The sequence below is a fragment of the Amblyomma americanum genome, chromosome 1, assembly GCF_052857255.1.
Source record: "Amblyomma americanum isolate KBUSLIRL-KWMA chromosome 1, ASM5285725v1, whole genome shotgun sequence".
NCBI classification, from domain to species: Eukaryota; Metazoa; Arthropoda; class Arachnida; order Ixodida; family Ixodidae; genus Amblyomma; species Amblyomma americanum.
Window position 1 is genome coordinate 421,962,048 of NC_135497.1, and position 22,629 is coordinate 421,984,676.

Sequence of the window (22,629 nt, forward strand, 5' to 3'; positions counted from 1 at the left end):
AAGTTTCCAGGAGTTATCTACAAGATACCATGCCTGAACTGTAATCATGCTTACAGCAGTGAGACAGGAAAGTTCTCAAGACTCATAAAGGAGCATCAAAGTGATGGGACAAATGACAGGCATGCCACAAATGCATTGGCGCGCCACGCACATGGCACTGGCCACCAGATTGACTGGGGCAATGCCTGTATCTTATCCAGAGAAAGGAGCCTGACGATGTGCCTTCTGCTTGAATCCCTATTCATCCAGACAACGCAAGCAACAAGAATGCCGGCCCCATTCCAAACATCTATGCCATAAGTTTCACATTCTTCAGTTATGTGTTCTCCACCATTCTTGTCCTGATCATTATGAACAAGAAACCCTTATGGGTTTTGAAATGTCTTTCTTTCTTTTCGACTATGGTACGTGACTGCTACTTAATTTTATTCCCGACTGTCGTATTGCCACCTGCAGCCTGCAGCACTGAACCTGTGTGCTGTACATAATGGCACCCACAATGTTACATGAATACTTTCCGCCTGCTTTTTATCACTTATTGATTCTATTTTTAATATTTTATTTTCATGTTTCACATCTTATATATGGGGTGGTTCAATGAACACCCAAAAATTTTCATAGTCTTTTTGGGGTAAAAATACGGTTTTTGCGGTATACCAGTGTCGGCGGACACCATAAACCGGTGAATCTTCTTAAGTAGTAAGCTAGTTAACTAATTTTTAATAATTATCTTTTTAAGTAGTACTTAGGCACTTAGTTGCAATTAGAGATTTCTAGCTGGTCGTTAGTAATAGCCATATCAGTTTTTAGAATTATGAAAACCCTATTACCCTGGGTGCTGTGGCTGGACGAAATTTGGCTTTTTCAGCTAGTTGCATGCACTGGAGGGGTTGTTTTGCCTGCATGCTTCCGAAAGCATGTTTTTGCACGATGCAGCCAAATTTTGTTATCCACAGTGCCAGGACAATCGTGTTTTCGAAATTCTAAAAGCTGGTACAGCTTTACTAGCAGCCTATCAGAAATTGGTTAGCCAACTTATTATTTAAGACAATTCACAGGCTTTCCGATGTCTGAAAACACTAGTAATATTATACAGCAGAAAGCCTTATTTTTGCTCCAAAACGCCTTCTTTCGAAAATTTTTTATAGTCTGTACTGAAGCACCTGGTATAGCAAATGTAACTTGTGTGCATCAGCTTGCATTTTGTAGATTGCCTTTTCATGGCGCTAAGTTATACGTTTCATTTCCAGATCGACATTGGGGGCGGTGTTCTGATAGAAGAGACAGCCCTTGAAAAGCTGCGCAGCAGCTGCCCAGGAGCCCCTGCGAAATTCGCAAGGGGGCTGATGCGGCAGCTGTTTACAGCTGATGAGTTGAGAGGAAAGTCGTTATTTGGGCGGAAGTCGAATTCCCACCCTGACGCATCCTTGAGGGAGGCCTTGGACCCTGTAAGAGTGAACGCCATCATCGGTACGTCACTTTTTTTCCTACCATCCGGATTCACCACTTGAACATTTATTAGAACTGCTTTTCTTTCATAGCCTCTACTTCTGTGCACGTATGTGAAGTCAGCAACATGCATTTTACTGCACATTGCTGAGCTTGAGTGTGCTTGTGTATCAGTTTACCTTAGCTCTCTTTTTAACTACTGGAAATTGAAGGGTTTGCTGTATTCCAGATGCCCAGAGAGTTTTTATCGCATTAACTGCGTTGTGGGTAGTCAATTAATCACATTGTGAATTCATCTTATGCAGCTTTCAAAACTGAGACATGCAATGAATCAGTGCCAGAGCTCTGATTTTTAAGTGTGCCCATCAAAACAATGCGTGCCAATTAGCTATTGCCATCTCTTGGCAGCTCACAGATGATGGCTTCACCAGTGGCTGACTTGCAGGTCATGCCATATGCAAGAAAATTTGACAGCGGCCTATGGGGAGTTTTGCACAGTCTGTTTTCTTTTTGTTTTTGTACAATGAGACGATATAGCATAGCTAGGCAAAATGCAAATTAGGTGCACTACCACTTCGGTATTTATTTTTGTTTCTCCTCAAGGTTCGGCTCTCATGGTCAAGCAGGCTTCAGGCAAAGATCGATGAAATGAGACTCAAGCTTAGGGGTATGACGTGATAGCGTTAAAGGGGAATGTCCAAATATACGGAATTGGTTGTTCTCTACTTTTCATTCATAGACTGTTTGGAGTCTTCATACCACTCTTGGCACAGTGGTCCAGCAGTTAAGTGATGCGCCACTGCCCTGCGATAGCAGGTGCTACAACCGGTGGGGCTTGAGACACAGGTTGCGCTTCCCGAGCAACTTGTTGCGACCAATCTTTAATTGAACTGACGCCTCCCATGTTGACACTGGACAAACAGACAACGGCCAAATTGCCAAGTGGGGCTCTAGTGCTAGTGCACTAAATAACATACGAAGGAGCGTACTTCCCTAAGTCCAGCTGCATTATGGATATGGAATAGACTTCAAAGGAGAGAAACTGTTGATCAGCGCAACAGAATTGACAGAAGTATCAGGTTGTCTTACAGCATATAAGCACTAAAATACACTAGGAATAAAATGGGTGTGACTAAGTGTAAACTAGTAATTATTTGTAATAAATTGGATATTCTTTTTAAGTTTGTAATTCATTACTTTTTCTAAATGGCAAGTTCTGGGTAATCTATTCTTGGTAATCGGTTACTTTTTCCAAAAACAATTAACTGGTGGTATAGCTCGGACAACTTGAACTTCGTGGCAAACGCTGGCGCTAGCCGGAGATGTTTCCTTCATGACAGCAACAATGGACTGGCTGCGGAGCAGCATTGCGCGCAATTCTGCCTGGGCCACGAGAGAGGCATGGTTGCCTCCAGTGGTGCCTGTCCTGGAAACTATCACTTGACTGCTCTGTAGGGATCCCTGGTCCTGTTGGATGGCACTGAAATTTTACTTTGACTACACCGAGCTTGGCGGCAACTACACAGAGCAAGAAGGCAGAGATATATAGCTCGCAACAGTGCATAAAGGAAGGATTCTGTTGAAACCAGTACTACTTCTAGAGTTTCATATATTACTACAATAGCTTCAAAAAACTCGTGAAAGTTGACACTGCACGACAGCATATCATGCAAGCTGCACGAGTTCATTTTAGTCTGAGTATCTTGCATTATTACAACAAAAGTTGGAACGCAAATAATGGAGTAGAAATCATTTGCCTCTGGGGCTGTAATAGACCAATGAAATAAGTTGCATTTCAATTGTAACTGGTTACTTTTATTCTGTAGTGTATACAAGACTGGCCGTGACGCATAGGGACTAGGGCTGTGGAAGTTGCTGTTCCAGTCAATCTATTAAACAACACTTATTGTCCCAGGCAACTGAAACCAAGTGCCATGAACAGTGCCTTAACACTCATCAGCGTTGAGTTTGTTCCACTTGCCTAGGACACTCATGTGCTTTTAAAAAACTTCATTACGTTTAGCCGGAACACTAGTATTTACTCTGCTTCTATATGCAGCCCTTCCCACTGCAATTTCAAAAAACAACTGATCGACATGTGCAGTGCTGGTTAGGCTCTTCAAATGTAGTGCTTTCCACTGCATTGAAAAAAGCTGGGTACATGAGTTGTTGGTCTCCTTAAATGTCATGTGTGTGTGCTGCCTATGCATTACATTTTAACTGCACATGTACCTTAAGACATCTAATTTTGCAGAATTTTGGCTGCCTTCATATCTCTTCTATAGTAGGATACAACTTTAAAAAACAGCAGTTGTTAACACTGGGACACGGTCCGCGGCATACTGTATTACTCTGCTAGGCAGTCACAAATGTAAACGAAATCATTTTTAATGTTTGACTTTATGAAACATGCCAGGTATGAAAATTCTAGAGCCTGTAGCTTTTTTCTCGTGATTAGGTTCTTGTTTAGGTGACAAAAGAAGTTTTAACAAGGGGCTACGTTTTTGTCATGGAGGGATTCTGTGCACCGGTCCTAAATGTGGGCGGAGCTTCACTGCAGACTTAAGCTGTATCCGACTATAGTAAATTTTGCTGGTACAAATGAAATGGCTTGTGGGGAGCTTGCCTTCTCCCCACGTTTTCATCATTCTCTCTTTAACCATGATAAACTGTTGTATGTATTTCTATGCATGTTTGTATGTGTTTTGTGTATTTTTGTTGCTTCATATGCTTCCGTCAACAAACATTTTTTTAGGTGGGCATGTGTAGCTTGGCAACTTGGGACACTTGGTAAATGTTTGGGATGAAAAGTACTGTAGGAGGGCAAGGTAGCATCTGACTTTTTGTGTTTTCATTTTTTGTGCTATTTATAATTGGGATGGAGCCTCTTAGCACTGTAAAGCACGAAGACAGAAAAAAAAGGACATCATAAGGCATTGCCACTTTTCCGCTGGCTGTTGCTGGCCCCTGCTCTGAAAATATGGGAAAGGAAAGATCTAGCTGGGGTAGTCAAGGTTTTCTTCTCATTGCTATGCATATAAATGCTGCAAAAACACATGGGCTCCAATGGCCTCTATACATTTCCACCTTGTCCATTGTCCAGGCAGTGAGCTTCCATACTGACGAGGCATAAATGCACTGCAGAAATTTTGTCTGCTGAAAAACTATCCGTAATTAGAGTAGTCTATATTAATGGGGGTCATATTATTGGAGCACGACTGCACAGTTTCATACATCAGGTGCAATGCTGTTCAATCTGGCGCTCTTGTTTGTGCTGCCTACATGCACGGTCATAAAGTAGTGCATTCCTTGTGGTGAGCAAAAAAAGATAAATGCTTTTCCTGCAGGATTATTGCATGATACATTTGTCATGAGCTTGGTTAAATGCTCACTTATTGCCGAAAATACGTTGTCGGAACAAGCGTGGAGTAACACACCTTCCTATATTTTTTTTTTGTGCAGACTGCCTTTCACGAACCTTTCACAGTGTTGCACCTGATGCACGAAACTGATTATTATTCCTATGCATCATGTCCCACCGGGAGGCTGCCATTCTTGGGCTACCTGCGAGGCCAGCTTCTTTTAGCCGCCAACAGATGACACTAGCAACCTGGCGTGCATGCATTTTGCTTGCTCTTTGAAAAATCACATCTATGCCAAAGCGTCATCACATGATTGAGTATTCATGGCCACATAGCTTGCATACAGGACGTGTCCACCCATGACCCACAATGCAGTGTGTAAAAGGAGTCAGTTGCATCCAAATTTTAATGCGGGAGTTCCCTCCGTGTCGGAAAAAATTGCCCTGTGTTGGCATTGGACACCGTTTGAAGCCTCGCAGCCAGAGAAGCCACCCAGAATCTTGTGACCTTGTGACATCATCACAACCTGTTCACTATATTGTGAGCAAACAGACCTCTATCACAGGTGGAAATAAAATTAATGATTGGTCAGGAGAGGTTGCTCAGGAAGAGCAACCACACCAGTGACAGCATCTGCCATGGCAGGGCTGTGGCGCATGACCTAACCGCTGCACCATTGCGCCAGGAGTGGTATGAGGACTCCCAAGGATCTATGAATGCATAGTCGAGAATGCCCAATTTCACATACATGGGCATTCCCCATTGCGATCGCATCATACCCTTAAGGCAGAGCTCAAGTATCCCCTCCAATTTTTTTTTATGCGTGTTATTCCAGTTTGGGATTAGCTTAAGAAAAGTCAACAACGGACTCTTTTCTTGCCGCAGAGAATTATATGGTAGTTGTGAATAATGTGGGTTGAAGCTTCATTGAAAACTTAAGTTCCGTTCGACGAAAGTGGCTAAGTTTAAGCTCACTGTGTTAAAATTAGTTAATAACATGTGCATGAAGTGTCAAGAGTGTGCGAGATTTGTGTCAAATTATTCATCTGCTTGCGTGCTTCTTTGTGCAGGCTTCACTATTCGGGAGTTCAAGGCCGACCCTATCCGCCTGAAGAGCAGCTTGTCCTCCCTGCTCTCTCGGGAGATTAAATGAGACTAGGTAATAAACAATGCATGAAGGACCTTCTTGTATTATTGCATGTTTTGCAGCACATATCACATTCACTCACTTTTTCAAGTCCCCGTGGCTTCAGTCTACAAGTATTTCTACCTACCTCTTGATGTTCGTAAAGAATGTATTGAAACTCGTTTGATAATACTTATAGAGCTTCAATAACTACACTGTAAGCTCTACTCAGGAAATCCAAAAGAGCAATACCTCCTAGGCTTCCTATAGGTATGCGGTGGCCAGTTAGTTATTGAAACTCGTTACATAATAGTTAGAGGTTGAGTAAATCCACTATAGGCTCTATCAAGGAAAGATAAAGGAGGTTCTTTTGAATCTCTCAAAAGATTTGCAAAAGACGATCAATGAAGTGTTTCAATAGCACTATCTTTTCGTGTTCCTATAACAATGCGGTGAACAATTACTTATTGGAACTCGTTAGGTAATACTTACAGAGGTTCAGTAAAGCCACTATAGGCTCTATTGAGGAAAGCTAAAAGAGCTTCGATTGGATCTCCTTAGAGAGTTGCAGAAGACACTCATTAAATTATTTATATAGCAAAGCCTCATTGCATTTCTATACGGATGCGGTGGCCAATTAGTTATTGAAACTCGTTACATAATAGTTATAGAGGTTCAGTAAATGCACTATAGGCTTTAATGAGGAAAGCTAAAAGAGCTTCTATTGGATCTCTTTAGGGAGTTGCAGAAGACACTCATTAAAGTATTTCTATAGCAGTTCCTCATTGCATTTCTATAAGAATGCGGTGGCCAATTAGTTATCGAAACTCGTTACATAATAGTTATAGAGGTTCAGTAAATCCACTATAGGCTCTATCGACAAAAGCTGAAAGAGTTTCTATTGAATCTCCTTAGAGAGTTACAAAAGACACTCATTACAGTATTTCTATACCAGTACTTCTTTGTGATCCTATAAGAATGCGGTGGCCAATTAGTTATTGGAACTCTTTTAACATACTACATACAAACTTAAAAGCAACACGATAGATTCTATTGAGAAAACTAGAAAGAAATTCTAAAGCAACACGATACAAATTTTTGTAAGGGTCGAGTCGGCAGGAGCCGTCTACGTCGTCAGGGCGATTTCGCTAAACCACGCTTAGCTGTGCTGAACTGCAACCATTTTTTATGTGTGCGTGACGCATCCAGACCTGCAGCTATATGCTTACGTGTTTTGCTGATAAGAGAGCTCAGGGAAGTGCAGCAAAAGTGGCATTAAGCGGAAATTTCTTGGCGCGGTTTGAGTTCCGTGCAGCTCAGTAGGGGAGTAGCAGCAAGGAGCGAGGCTTGGCGCATGTGCGAGATCGTTTAAATAATCTCATCAACGTTTCCAACCTCCTGTACCTCTACAACCGCTGCAAATACGGATGTTACAAAAGAGGAGCTGCTCATGACACAGACGCGTTGCGGGGAACTGAGATGTGCGCTGTGTTGATCGCTGCCACAAGTGCGCAGTACTCTACAGAATTCTGCTTGTATGTCTGAGCGACCAATAGATATCGTCTTCCTACGTTATTCAGCGCTTCCTGCAAGCTGTTGCAGACCGTAGTGCATTTTTAGTGCGCCTAGTTTCAACTTGAAAGCTCGATCCTTCTCCCGAACCAAAGAATGTCCTTTAATGCAGCGTCAGCCTGAACTCACAGGAGGTTTTTTTGTTTATCGTTGATAATTTATTTATTTTTATTCTAGTTTTCTTCTCGGCTAATTGGATAAGGTTATTATTAGTAAAGCAGTAAGAAATACGCGAAAGTGGCAATACAGTAAAAGGGTTGGGCCAGCATTTCGTTCACAGGATGAGCAGCCTTTCAAGTGATTTTAGGCATCGAGGCAGAGCGAGGAGTATAGTGTCGCCAACATAATTAATTCATATATGAGGTGGTTATTTTAAGCGTAGCATGATTCAGCGGAAGCCATTGTGATGTTCGTTCATTTTTTTACAGGTACAAGTAAGAGTAACGTCTCGGATGAGGAGTTTTCCATAAGGCCTCCCCCTCAAAAGGCACTTTAAATTCTACTTAAATTTCGTGAGCTTGCCGCCAAAACTTTATACTCAATCTTTCACGCACCTTGTTCAGCTGAACATAGCTCCACCATGGCGTGTACTGATGGGGTCGAAAGTGAGGACACTGTGCAATGATATTTTCTTTCAACGAAGTACAACTCACTAACCACGTAAACTTTTACATGCATGGCTATACTTGTATGTACCATGTGTTTTACCTGCTCTGAAACCTGTGTTTCCTCCGGACAAGCTGAAATCTTCTATTCACTGCAACATGGTTCGCGGATAATATTTTATTTTTGCGGTCCACCTGGACGAAACAGAGCGCAATTTACGTAGCTCATCACGAATAAATTCCTTTTGTTTTATGAAAGCCGGCCACTGATATTTAAAACGACCCCAGCATTCTCGCCCATGCGCCTCGAAAAACCGGTCGCGCCACCTCGCGACAGCCGGTGGCGCTTAACTGAATGGCGATGAAAAACAAAAATTAGTACCTCGTCGCGCATAAAAGTTAGAATTTCGCTCTCTCGCCTAGTTGTTAAATGCTTCTTATAGTTTCTTTAAATGGAGTTTCATAAATGTAGGTTACATAATGCGCTTACCGTGAGCAATTAGCTATGGTAGCGTGGAGCCTATGGCGAGGTGTTGCAAAATGCCCCACTTGACTTTATTTTGTCGCTAACCACAGCCGTAATTTACAATATATCGACAAGCTCTCGGACCTTCACGTAGCGTAATCTCCTGCCTTTAAAGAAATATAAAGTATTTTACATCTGAATGGAACGACTACGCTGCTTCCTGCCAACGCGTATGTAGTTCTCCTTATCTTGGACGCTGGATAGTGTTTGCAGAAAGGCGTCGAATCAGACGGATGGCTCCCAAACGCCCTCCAGAGTGTCTAGCATTTAAGATTCACAAACAATTGCGTACTTAACATCTTAACCACATATCAGTGACACAAGCAGCAACACCGCGCTAGAGGCTGTCACCTCAGTGCACTTTAGGTCAACAAAGCACCCTCTGAATTTTTTTCTATTCATCACGCATCCTCAGCATAAGAAAGAAATGTGTGGCGCCCTCTCTCGGTGTGTTGGCAAGGCGCGCGTCCCGGCTACAGTGCCCTTGCTATGGTTGGTTGCTTTGAGATGTTGAGTCGTGCCGTACGAATGCGCACTTTTATCAAAAGTGCCCCCATCGGAGTGAGGCTACGACCGCGGGCTGCTACATAAAACACTACAAGAAAGCGCGTGCCTTCTATGAGGTACACATAGAGAAAATTATGGGGCGACTTTTTGCTTGACAGGTACATTTCTTATTAAGCGCGTACAGTGACCACATGAGCATAGGTGATAGTCGAATTGCGTGCGCATTAACAGTACAAAGCAGCGAAATTTCCAGGTACTTTCGTTTAAGCAGTGAAATGCGTAATTCCCGGACGCTCATACTTAGAGCTCACTCACCGATACTTGTATATGTTCTTGTACAGTGCATTGAAAGTATAAACTTCTGTATTAATCACTACAATTTAACACTCATGTCATTAGCCTCAATAGCACACAGCCCTTCGAAAGTTTTGTCGATGTGTTGAGAATGCAGCACGGATGCGTTGAAGTGAATGTTTCAAGTGCTGCACTATAAAAGGCGGCAAACCTGATGCTGCGTTTTATGCTTGTTTCACTGACTCATTGTGGGCGGTAGGTGATTTGTCCAATGTGACAATTAGTAGTCTGGTAGTTCACATTTGTTTCCTGGTTGGTAAATTGCCGCTCATGACTCGATCGTTCGCCGTCGATAAGGGCTTTACCATTGCTTTAATCGATCCTAGTTTCAGAAATTATGTCAATGGTGTATGTAAACTATGAAGCGCTAAAGAAGACTTCATTGAATGACATGCTGGGAACTTGATACATAGCGCTAAACAGACACTGACGCAGGGAGACAAACAGGACGGGCGCTATCCTGTTTGTCTCCCTGCGTCCGTGTCTGTTTATACGCTATGTGGAAAGTGAACCGTCACCAACTAGCCCAAGCTTCCACTTTGGCATGCTGGTAACTATTCTGAAGAATTTGCCATTTGTTCGGCAAGCAAGTAACTACGCCGTTACCCAGAGCAGCAATCAAGAGGGAAATCCTAGTTAAATGTTCTTGATTAAGATTTAAATTTATTGAGAAATGAACACAAGATATTGTCGGAAAACACGACGTTTCAAACTGTACGTGGTTTCTCCAGCGCGGTGGCTGGGCGCTTCACCCAGCCCGCTTGTGCTATGTGGTCTTCACGCGATTCATTAGCGACAGGACGCTACGTGCGTGCGGTCCTGAATATTCATTGAATTTACCGTGCTGCGAACATGTGCAACAGTACCTATAGGCACTCTCGCAGGAGTGGCGCGAACATAATTTTTTTTGCAAGTGGTGTGCAAACCTACCCAAGTCTTATCTTTTTTTCCGTCGCTCTCCAACGTAGTTCTCGCTATCCTTTTCCTTTGCCTTTATTTCCACCGGTGGCAGTTCCGGTGCTTGAGATATTACATAGCAATCGCCGTTGGCGGCGACATTTTTAGCTTCCTTTTTGTGTTTTTGTCCGTTGTTGTTATAGTTGTCGCCTCTGAAGCGATGGCACACCGCTACTTCATGGTGTGGCTGCGGGGGAGTTGCAGGGGCTTTTAAAGCACACAATCCACGGGTGTACGAAGAGGGAGCCGTTTCCAGGGAGCGTGCCAGTGAACAACAATCTCCCGCCACTTTTAACTGAGCCATGATTGGACTCCACAGCCAAAGACACCAGGCGCTCTAAGCAGGGTATTTTGCATACCACGCCTTAGGCCGTTTTCTTTAGGATGACTGTCTTTTAAGGGGTAGAGGAGGCATCCGATAATGGTGGCCGGCTTGTGTGTAGTTTGCATCCCTTCCTTTCTGATAATACTGGCCAAGGTTTCGCTGACAGCTTTTATGTACGAACTGCATGCGCGTTCTTGCCCCGGCTTGTTCTTCGAATAAGCTTATAGAGTTGTTTTCTTTGCATCCTTTTCGGTTTTGGATGTTACATCAAGTGAAGAATGTTGAGTATCCTTTTCTTAGAAATGTTTTATTTTGCTGATGATGGGTTTAAATAGTGCAATAGGAAGCTCGGACCAAGCACAATGGGATTAAGTGTTCTCTTCAACCCAACTTTAGGTGAAATACCATTTTGCAAGCACTTCAACTCAAAGAAACCAAACGCCAGGCTTTGAGCAAACTTGTGCCCATTGGAAACCAGTGAGTACACGGCGGCACTGGGGAACGCATCACACACCGTCCTCGAGGCGCATGCTTAAAGCGATATGTCATTGCTTTTGTCGCTAATTTTAGAACAAATAAGCAAGAATTGGGAATCGTCTTATCCAAAACTTGCTTGAAATTCGCAATACCCTTCGGACATCATTTTTGGCAGTGCTCTCCACGCAAATGGTACGAGAACAAGCCGCAGTGTTCGCAGCATCAAACGGAAGAAGAAGGGGGAGGGGCGGAAAAGTGAAGGGCCAAGGACGATGTGAGCATGTGCATAGGTAGCGAGAAATTGTTTTTCAAGAGCTACACGGGCAGCCGGTTGCGGGTGGTAAGAAGGAGGGAAAATAAGGACAGTGGGAGGTTCTCCTGCTGTGCCTCGGCCTTCCTTTTTTTCCTCCTTTTACTTTTCCTCAATTCGTGGAGCACTGACCGTACGTAGTTGCTTCTTGAATGCGCTATGTTTTTGCTTCCTACGGTGAAGCACGACGAAGTCGGCGCTTCTGCGAAAACGGCTTCGGAAAGGTTATGAACGCACTCTTGTCTCCAGGCCGTCACAAAAAAAAAAGCTCGCAACCGCTAATGTGTCATTCCTGGCGAAGGGTTTCTTTCCACGCGGACAAAAAACTACAAAAATGACATCAGAGCTTTCGCATATTCTGTCCGTTCTCCTGTCCCTGTCCCTTCACCTGTTTCATTTCGTTTCTCCACTTTGCTTGCTATCTTCTACTTCTGCTGCCCCAAATCAGGTCCTTCAGATCCTTCCTTTTACTATTATTTTAATTAACCACTTACTACTACTACTTTTTCAGAGGATCAGTTTCATATTTTAATGCCTTCCAGCAGCTGAAGGAATTCCACCAGCTTTGTTAAAACCACAGCGCATGGCGCAGGCAAACAGTGGCACAAAAACAAATTTCGGATGATTTAGCGTGGTTAAGCTAAGTGCAACTAGTAGCGCTAGTAGCACTTCGGTTTTCAGTGCTGTTTCGAAGTTCGGTTCGATTGCGCACGGATGCAGTTGACGAAGAAGGCGATATTCAAACAGGGTGCAAGAAAAGGGACTGGTAGTTTTGGACGCGGAATGTTCGGCTGCGGCGGTGTTTGCCAGCTGTCGAATGCAGCGACCAGCAAAACTGATCTGTTCTCGCCGCCCCGGGCTCGAAACTCACTCGCAGCAGTAAAACATTTTCGATTAATTTCTTTCACGTCAAGCAAATTTCAGACACTAGACACACCACGTCATAATCTGAAACTGAAACCTCAGTGCCATACTAAAAAATGCGACTCCGTTTAGCTCACTGTAGTTCTACCAGCTTGTGGGAGCGGCGGTTGGTAAAAATGCGGCCGCTCGATGGAACCGCATCGAGTGGCCGTGGTTGTCATCTGCTCATTTATTGAACAAGACAGCACACTGAAAGGCTTTTCCTTAGAGCCTTTACTTCGTTGTTTGTCATGCAACGTGTGTGCACTGCGTTGTTGTGGCCTGTGTAAAGTCAAAATAAAACCAAACATTGTCAACGAGCGAGACCCTTCTGCGGCCATGTAATTAGAGAAAGCTTCAAAAAGCACGTGTTTTCGCCTTCTGTTCCAGGAAATCAGTCGAATGGAACCAACAGTTCATATCTTCAGAAATAATTTGGCGATGAATAGCGCCGAGCGCGCTGCATCAAGTCTCCAATTAACACCACTATATCAAAAACAAAAAACCACCTCTTAGCAGAACACAAAAATTGCGAGACAAGGTTACCAATGCAAAATGCCAGATATCGTATCTTTTTATTGCCGTTTATTTTCGTTTTGCTTTGAGTACGCATGGCGTCACTCTTCGTTCACTCATGATGACACTGTGCTCGTACCTCTCTGCGGGGAAACGTGCCCTCAACAGCTCCGGTGTTAATACTTCTGAGCGCGGGCACTGAGAATGTTAACAACGTTCTTTCAAAGACAGCTTGTTCTCATGATCTTTCCTGCCTCTCGACACTGCACCCTAAAGCAACCAAACACACAAAACTATCAAAAGGGTGACTCCTTCGAAGATACCCGCTTTCCCAGTGGGTAACTCTGCGGCGCCCAGCCGTTGTCTACTCCCGACGTGCAGCATTCACTATCTCAAAAGTGAATGGACAACTTGCAGAATTTCTGACTTGCAGGAAGGTTTCTTCCAATCAACAACACCCGTTCGCAGGCCGCGTTTTCGCTTGTCGACTTTGTCGAAAGGTAACAATGATGTATTCTCTTGACCAGTACCTGTCTCGACCGGGTCCTCACATCCTTTCAACAACTTCTCTCTTACACAGATAAAGAGACATCTCCCTCTCATTTTTCTAACAAGTGTGCGAGATTGCCGTCTGTAAACGAGGGTTTTCGGCGTCCTCCAAGAGCCCTTTTTAGGCGTACGCGCCCAAAGTCGGCGCTCTTAGGGCCCATTCACACTTAAGAGTCGCCAAGGTCGCGCTTCTGTTTTGGCCGAAAAGCGACAATCGCAAACGGTCGCGTTGGCCGAAAAACGACAGTCGCGGGCCAGTCGCTCCCTGCTCGATTTTTCAGCCTCGCGACTGCGAGTCGCAAACCGCATAACCAATCAGCGAGCGAGCCAAGCTTTCGGCAACGTAACGCAGCTCGCGGGTACGCCCAGCGACGAACTGAGCTATCTGCTTCTTGGCTGTCCTAATCATTGCTAAGCCTTGACGGTTTCACATCGATGCCGCAGCTGAGGGCGTTTCGGAACCGACCAGCGCTGTAACCAAGATGCTACTCTCGTCACAGTTTTATTGTGATCCCCATCTCGTGATCATATAAAAATATGCCTGATTTCCGCGACTCCTTCAGCAGCGGAGAAAGCAGACGCCAGGCGATGGAGCCGGATTGGACAGCAGCAGCAAAGCGGCTATGAGAAGAAATTTGCTTGTATCCAGCAGCTCGGTATTGCGAACGACCTTCAAAATTGATTCATTTTTGAACTTTTCTCAGAGCATGGTATGAACGCGAACAAACAACATACTAACGAATTTTCCTGATGCTAGCGGCCGGCATCCAGGCTAGCTGGCAGCCCGCTTGTACGGCCGCGGTGCACATTGCCGCTATATCCGCCTGTTCGCTCGGGTGTTGTTCGCAGTACATTGCTTGTATCGAGAGACCAGGGCACTTTCGGTGGCCAAGCGCGAAAGCAGACGAAACCCTCGAAAGCGGGCAAACAGCGTCATTCCCAAGAGTACTCATTTCAAACTAGAATCGAACGAGAAGGTGACCTGCAGGTCGCCCGAACAGGTGTGAACATCGGTGTTGTCAAGCTGCGGTGTAGTCGCAGGCGACTGCTGGTCGCGCGACCTCTGCGACTCTCAAGTGGGAATGAGCCCTTAGCGTACGACAGAACCGGTCTACGCATGTCCACCGCAGGACACGCCGCCGAACCTCGGCGAGGCGCCGATATCTGTCAATGTGAGACATCGGCGCTAGCTCACGGGCGCTCGCGCACGCGTTGGAAGCGCGGTCCGGTTTACGACAATTGGAGTACAGCGGCGCTCTCGGATACTTTTCTTCGTGACTTGAAGCTCTTTCAGGTTCTCAGAACTTTTCTTCGCGGTTTAAATTGTCCTTGCAGCGCCCCCCCCCCCCCCCCCCCCCAAACTCTTTTCTTCAGAAATTCGTTCGGTCTGCAGAAAGAAGCAGTAGATTAGAATAAAGTTTTTTCCTCCTCCTCCATCGGCTCAAGAGAGGGAGCCAGCCAGCATGGACTGCCAGACATGCCTCTGACGCCGTTCTGTTCTGATCAGTACTCGATCCACGTGGTCTTGGCTGGCATGCACGGCGTGTATTTGCGCCTGAGAGGCTAGGCCACGACTGAATTCGCTTGCAAGAAAAATGGCTGTTGGTCAAACTAAGAGAGGAGGCTTGCACAAAAAAGCGATCGACTTCTGTTCTTTCAAAGCGAGAACTTTAGGGTGTGCAAGTATCAAACTTTTGGTTGCGAACTGAATATTTCCGAATTGAGCATTTGCGGGAAAGTTTATGCGTATGCGTGATGAAGGCGCCGCCAGCGCCCCTTGTAGGCGATTTGGTTTTGGTTGAAAAACATGAGCCCGCCGTGCATTCCTGCGCTTTAGTGCGGTGACTGATGTGAGCTGTAACTGCCACGTAATTTCCATGCAACTGCAACGTTTTTCTATCCAAACTAACCACGCGTTTTGCAGCTGCGAGACTTGGGCGTAAATAATGGCGCGACGAGATACAAGACACAAGAGACTAAGCCGTTGATGGAGCCAGTAAAACGCGCATCCAGCACGTTGAGAATTGAGTGTTCCTGCTACATTTCGCGCTTGCTGCCACGTCTACACAGCTCGGTCGTTCTAGAAGAGTTGTGGCATCGACGCACGTGCGTAATCGGCGAAAACCGAATGATATATATACTAGTATGATCAATCACCATAAATGCTACATTGTCAAGCTGTGCTATCTGAACAGGGGGAGCATAGCACAGCACAGCCTCGCGTAAATCCGCGCATTCAACGCTCCCGCGGCCCCTTAGCACGCAAAGCAACGCTATGCCGTATCAGCACGAGCCGGGATTGAGATAGCACAACTGGTCGTTTACCAATCTGTTAAGCGTGACCTGCGGCAAAAGGTGTTGCATGAAGTTGGCAGAAAATCCTGCCCTATCAAGGAAGCGCAAACTTAAACGTCTGTGCGCATTAAGAAAGGGCATCGTTACACTCCCCCGCGCATGGACGCACATTCATGCACATTTTAATTTGGTCATTCGGCGTTCCGATGAGGTAGCAGGGTGCAGGTATTGCCACACATGGTCGTTTTTCTGGCTACAACGCGAAAAGCCTTCGCTCCACCCAATTTCTAAACACGGAAGTAAGATGCATGTTCTCAACCTCTATCTTCCTCTTTCGTTATCAAACGCGCGTTTCGGGCAAAGAAACGATACTAAAACAACATAACAGGCTAGCTTGAACTGCTGAACGCTGCCTTGCACATGTTTGCTAGAGAACCCCTTTCCAGCCAAAAGTGCTGGCGGAGCTTCCCTATTTGCAAGACAGGCGGCGCTTGCTTTTCCGCAAATGGTCAATTACTTTGAATATAGGCAAACAAACAATACACGTTGCAGGCAACGACCGAAAGGCGCTAACAGACGGGACAGAAGAGAAGAACACATACACATGCGCTGCTGTCTGTGTTCTCTTCCGTACCGTTGGCGCTGTTCAGTCGTTTCCATAAACATTCACCAACCAGCCCGACTTAGTCCACTTCATTGAACAAAATACCGACAGTCTTCGAAAAAGTTTTTCGCACGAAAACCACGAAAGGAAATGTGTATATGACCATAACTTTATCGCACTCGTTATTTTGGTGGGGAGATTTACTGGTTTCGTTTTACGAGGTTTAAAGTCCCAAAGCGACTCAGAATATTTTCGAGCATCTGGGATTCTTTCAAGTACACTGAGATCGCACGTACAGTACACGGGTCTTTAGAATTTCGCGTCTATCGAAATGCGACCGCCGCGGCCGAGATCGAAGACGCGTTTTTCGGGTCAGCTGCCAAGCACCATAACCACTCAGCCACCGCGGCGGCTCCGAGGGGATTTGAGTAATGGCAGCAATCAACTTTACTTTGTACGGCAATGCTCTGAAAACAACTCGTTGGATAAAATTACACCATTCAGTTTAAAATTTAACCCCTCACGTTCAAATAATGCCTCCATGACAAAACTCACGGAATGCTGAGCTGCTGTTATCTACTGAAACTTAAGAAAGCATTGTAAGGTGGAGCCGCCGCGGTGGCTGAGTGGTTATGGCGCTCGGCTGCTGTCCCGAAAGACGCGGGTTGGATCCCGGCCGCGGTGGTCGAATTTCGATGGAGGCCAAATTCTAGAGGCCTGTGTACTGTGCGATGACAGTGCACGTTAAAGAACCCCAGGTGGTCGAAATTTCCGGAGCCGTTCACTACAGCGTCTCTCATAGCCTGAGTCGCTTTGGGACGTTAAAGCCCCTTAAATCAAACCAAACCATTGTAAGGTGGTGAAATATTTTCTAACTTGCAGAGTGACGTCAAATGCTGCTACCTCAAGAGCACGGCATAACGCAAAAACATGCCTCTAAAAACAGAAAGAACAAACTTCTGTTTACAACGCAGTCAGAACCATTCTTACGACGCGCCCTCAGGACCCCTAACTATAATGGACCACCTCTGCGCCGGTGACAAAAGCGAAAAAACAAACCGCGCAATCACTATGCCCTATTTCTTTCTCCCTCACCTCCAAACTCCAATATCTATCACCTCCGGCATTCACTCCCTCAGGCCTCTTATTTATCTACTGACAGCTTCGCAATGTGCTGCCTGTGTCATAGCCACAGGGCGATGAAACTACGCGTTTCAGAACGTCATATTTAAAGGTAAATTTTTTTTTGAAAAGGTACTTGTTGCATAGCTACAGCTATTTCTGGGAATTCTAGCATTGAAGGAGCGTCGCACGATAAAGTCAGGCGTGACTGCGCGCAGGCATGGAACATCACTCGTGTTGTGGCACGTCATATGCGACCTTACACATCACGTGAAATGCGAGGTCGATCGAGATGAGAAACATTTTGTACACCGTTAAGTGTATTTGAGAATTTCGAGACAGACCACAACATTAAAGATGTCGTGCATATTGCCAGGCACTTCACCTATCCCAAAGCGATTTTTTTAAAGGAACTAAAGCAAACGCCATTTGGCCAGGTTAAGTAACAAGTGGTCACGTCTGCCTTGCAGCAAGAAGTGCTATGTACAAGCTTAGGTTTATATAAAGCTAAATTACAGTTTTTTTTTCTGAGGCAGGTGTGAATTCTTGTAGCTTGGTTAGCTGTGAGAACAGGAATGTAGAACACCGGCATAGAAGTACTTGTGCTCGATAGAGAAAAGGATAAAATAAAGCCGCCGCGGTGGCTCAGTGGTTAGCGCGCTCGGCTACTGATCCGGAGTTCCCGGGTTCGAACCCGACCGCGGCGGCTGCGTTTTTATGGAGGAAAAACGCTAAGGCGCCCGTGTGCTGTGCGATGTCAGTGCCCGTTAAAGATCTCCAGGTGGTCGAAATTATTCCGGAGCCCTCCACTACGGCACCTATTTCTTCCTTTCTTCTTTCACTTCCTCCTTTATCTCTTCCCTTACGGCGCGGTTCAGGTGTCCAACGATATATGAGACAGATACTGCGTCATTTCCTTTCCCCAAAAACCAATTATTATTATTATTATAAAATAAAGCTGGCTCAGCATTGCACATGACGTGGGATTAACGAAATTCATCGAGAGATGAAGAAAGCCGCCAAACTATTTCTTTATATTGACATGAACATCCTTTCAAAAGTCGGCAAACATAGCAAACATTTCGAGACTATCTATTCTAAACGATAATTCGAAACGCCTGGTGATGTCCAGGCTACTGACCTGAAAAATCAACAGAGACTGTTTCCATCCCAATCATTGCCAAAGGACGAATTTGTGCTACGTAGAAGGCGACGATGAGCGGGCAGTGCCGCGGGACGGAGCAGATGGAAGTTTACGAAGACGACGCTGTGCAATGTACAGAGCAAGAGTGCAGTGGAGTTTAATACGAGGCTGTTCGGCTTCGGCGATAGCCTCAGTTGTAGCATCACAGGCTACAACTTAGGAATTTTATGACAGAAGAGACTTTCTACCAGACTGGTCTCAGCTGTTGAAGGGGTCTCTATGTTTGCCGCCGTTTTATTTGTGTTTCCGTTTGTCAAGCTAGTGCTGTGAAGCCACTAGCTTAGTGCTTAGTAAATAATCTGCATAAAGCCCCTTTTTATACACACATAACCTCGTGTGGCAATTACCATGCTGAAAAAAAATGCGCAGATCAATATTCAAGTAGTCTTCCGCAGCGGCCTTTGTTCGCGTCTCCGCGAGCTTGACTCCCATTCTTGGATATTTGTGATTCCCTTTTCTTCCTCTTTTTTTCTATGCTCGGAACGGATTGGACCCACATTGGCAAGAGGTGATTTTTCTAGGTCCATAACCTCCGGATTAGTGCTTTCGCACGTATGCATGCCAATGGAATAATTTTAGACAGCCCAGAGTGCAGCTCAAAGTAAGAATTTGTAGAAATCCGCGTACCAGGCATGGCTGCGACTTGAGGTGAGAATGTAGCTGTAGTGCGAATGATTAGGAGCTGCATTTTTAGAGTACGCTGCTAGCGGTGGTGGATACGAAGATAAAAGGTGGATGGTTTGAGCGGCCATCACTCTTCGCGCTCTCCTAACAACGTACCTTAATTGCCTGCTCTTTACGGGTGATAGAGTTTTATATGCTGCACTCCTTGTCCCTATAATCTAGTTGTAACCAGGCGGAATACGAGGCGACTGGTTGACGGCAAGCAAAGTTAGTTTTCGAGTTGAGCGATTCGCGGATGCGTTGCCGTCACGTATGATGGTATCGAAACGAACTGCTGATGTAGCGATATTTCTTTTTATTTTAAAGTTCTATAATTTAGCTACTAATGAGCGTAGTTCATTAGGACGCGGTTGCGCCTGAGCCCTGACATCCTGAATATGTTCGGCGAAAAAAGGGAAGACAAATTACTACAGCCTTCAGTATATTACAGTTTCTTGCAGTATTGTTTTGATTCAGAGAGTCAAGGAAAACTGTTACCACGACGTGACTTCCATTTGATCAAGAGCCGACTAAAATTAATAGTTGGAAATGTAATGATTTCTCTGAAGAATGAAAACTCGGAGCGGGTGGTAGGCCCTTGGGGAAGAACTACATCTCCAGTCAGCAGCACCAAGCAAGCCATAAAAAAATATTCAAATAATTCATAGCAACCGTTTTTATCACCTGTTGGTACAGGGAAGGAAACCAGTAAAATAAACCGGTTTTCGCTTCTTCTAGATTTAGTAGGAATGTAGCACATACCATAAGCACTGACCTGAAAGACATGTAACCAATCACGTTTTATTCTTCTCACGCTTTCCGCTTCTGTTCTATTTTATATATTAAAAGGCCGTTGTATTTGTTTTCTGTTTTGTATGTTTTGTCAGCGTTACTGCGCGTTTCTTCTAGTTTTTGCCATGGCTCTGCCTTGAGGCTTTTACTTTATCACCGCGTTTTTTTTTTCTTGGCGCGCCGGGCATTCTCTTAGGCGTTTGCTACGAGCATGCCTCGGTTGCGTCGTTTATCGTTTGCAGCAATTTCTGTTTGTCTTCATAATGTTGGATTTTCATCTGTTAAGTTCACTTGGCTGCGGCGGTTAGGGGCATTCGTATCTGCTGAGCTGTTGGTTTTCTGTTAATCGTCCCTGACTCCTATGTCTTTTATGGAAAAGCCTGAGCTCTATACGGCAGTCTTGTAATAAAGGAAGTTGGCGCTGCATGTGTGCGGTATATTCTTCGCTGAAGCACGTCTCTCTACGATAGCGAAGCTATCGGACGCGAAGATATAAATCTAGCACGTCTTCTAGAATTCTTCGAGGACATCTTGTAATTCAGAAAGAGTTCTTTTGGGATTCAAGCCACAGAATAAAAACTTGGACCAAAGTCTTACTTGGTGGCCTGGGTTAGTTTTATTGAACTCACAAAGAAATTTATTCGGTGATCATAAACATCTTCCGGGAAATCAGCGTCGAAGGTACAGCAAAGGTGTTTGCATGAGTTGAAGGTAGGCAATTTTTCATTCTTTTTTCCATTCTTAGAAAATGAGAATGGCTGGCTGGGGCACACTAACATGTGAATGGAACTATACTGAGAGAAGTGTTAACAAATTTTTAAGTAACCCTATCGTGGCCGAGAGGTGAGACCCCATCGCTTTATTCATCTGCGCTGACTGCGTCTCCGAGGTGACTTCTAGTGGAGGCAGGAAGTGTTTGCGCTGGCTTGAACAAAAGCTCCCTCACTCCCGTGGATGGTTGGCGCCTCCCCCCCACGTCCTAGCTCCAACAATAATGACACTCCAGGAGTGGAATTAGCCGGGCCAGTTGGTTCATGACAGCGTTCTTGTTTATGTTGCTTCCTTATTGTCTCATCTGTCGCGCTGTTATTTATGCGAATAATGACGCAGTTTGGGACGTGTGAACACCTTACCCTCGAGATTCCTGGAATTCTTGCTCTGTGTATTCCGCATAGCGAAAAAAGAAAGGCTACGATGCATAATGAGGCGCGTTTAAACGGGAGAACAGAGGTGGCGGAGCAGTGTTTCCGAACCGGCTCCGTGGGAAAAGCAAATTTGCACACTGAGTTGCAATCCTTCGACGTCACTTGTTTAGACCAGTGGAAGGTCTTCCGGAAAGCACATACGCGCTCGGAACCGTGCTGAGCAATGTGCAAACAAGGATACTGACTTGTTATCTTGCTGGGTGAGGATTTATGCTAGAAAATGCGTCGTTTTCGCAAAATAAAGAGATTGGCCGGATCACGTGTATGCAAACGGGTTCACTCATTTGAACGTACAGGTGTGTAACCGATTGGCTTCCTGGCTAACAAAACTAGGAAGTTTGTCGCCGTGCATATCCGCCATCACCCCCAATACTCCTTGCCTATGGGCGCAGAAACGTTACTGTCTTGAAGATAAGCGATTCATCAATCATAACATGTCTTTTTTTATGAGGACTTGACCTAATGTCGGATAGAAACGGTCATGTTTCCTCAAGATGTCGGTGTCGGAGGAAAACAGCGCCCCTGGTGGTGTGCGGCTGAACGGCCATCCAAGTTAGAGGAGACAAAAGCAATAAAGGACCCCAGAGGACTAGCGCTAGCCCTGTGTGGTCCTTTCTTGTGTTCATCTTGGTTGCGCTACAGTTCTTTTATTACAACATGCACCATCTAAGCCAAGTTAGGCCAGCTTCGTGCAGTCGAACACTCAAATTCATTTAGATAACTGTGCCCGCATCCTACAGTTAGTACAGCGGCGCCGAAATCAACTGTTGCTACTTTAAAACAATGGTCAGCGTCGCTTCTTTGGCAGGCCTTCTCGTTAAGCAGTGTTTGCCCCTAGTTTAACACATTTAGCTGTAGCCCGGAGCAATACCACACGCCGCTTTTTTGCTCTACGTATCTCTAGCTGAGCGTTTACGCGCCGCGGCGCTTTCTGCCTCGCAAATTTCTTCCAGAATAACGTCCCTGTCTTTAAACCTGCTTTAGCGTCCCGATGTTTTATTATTTTTTGATACAATGACCTTAATGAACTTCCGAACATTGTTTTAGCGCTGAACTAGTACTAGCTCCCACCTTCAGCAGACTGAAGCGAAACCTTCCGAAATTCATTTGATGGTACTCAGAAAAACATTGGCTCTAGTTAAGGTCTAGTTAATCCTAGTTTAATTGCGAAAGCTTCGTTTCCTCGGCACGTCGTCTACGCAGTGT

The 22,629-nt window shown here is 45.1% G+C and overlaps 1 protein-coding gene across 1 annotated transcript; it reads left to right on the plus strand.

Annotated features, from left to right (window-relative positions):
• The first annotated feature begins 1,028 nt into the window (after positions 1 to 1,028).
• LOC144103519 (uncharacterized) lies at positions 1,029 to 5,991 on the plus strand. Its single transcript, XM_077636220.1, has 2 exons — positions 1,029 to 1,470; positions 5,882 to 5,991. The coding sequence occupies exons 1-2, from the start codon at positions 1,221 to 1,223 to the stop codon at positions 5,962 to 5,964; spliced, it is 333 nt and encodes a 110-aa protein (XP_077492346.1). The 5' UTR covers positions 1,029 to 1,220; the 3' UTR covers positions 5,965 to 5,991.
• Positions 5,992 to 22,629: the final 16,638 nt, after the last annotated feature.

Coding starts and splice junctions, on each gene's coding strand:
- LOC144103519 (XM_077636220.1), top strand. CDS start 1,221: ATGGCGCTAAGTTATACGTTTCATTTCCAGATCGACATTGGGGGCGGT. Junction 1,471..5,881: donor AAGAGTGAACGCCATCATCG/GTACGTCACTTT, acceptor TTCTTTGTGCAG/GCTTCACTATTCGGGAGTTC.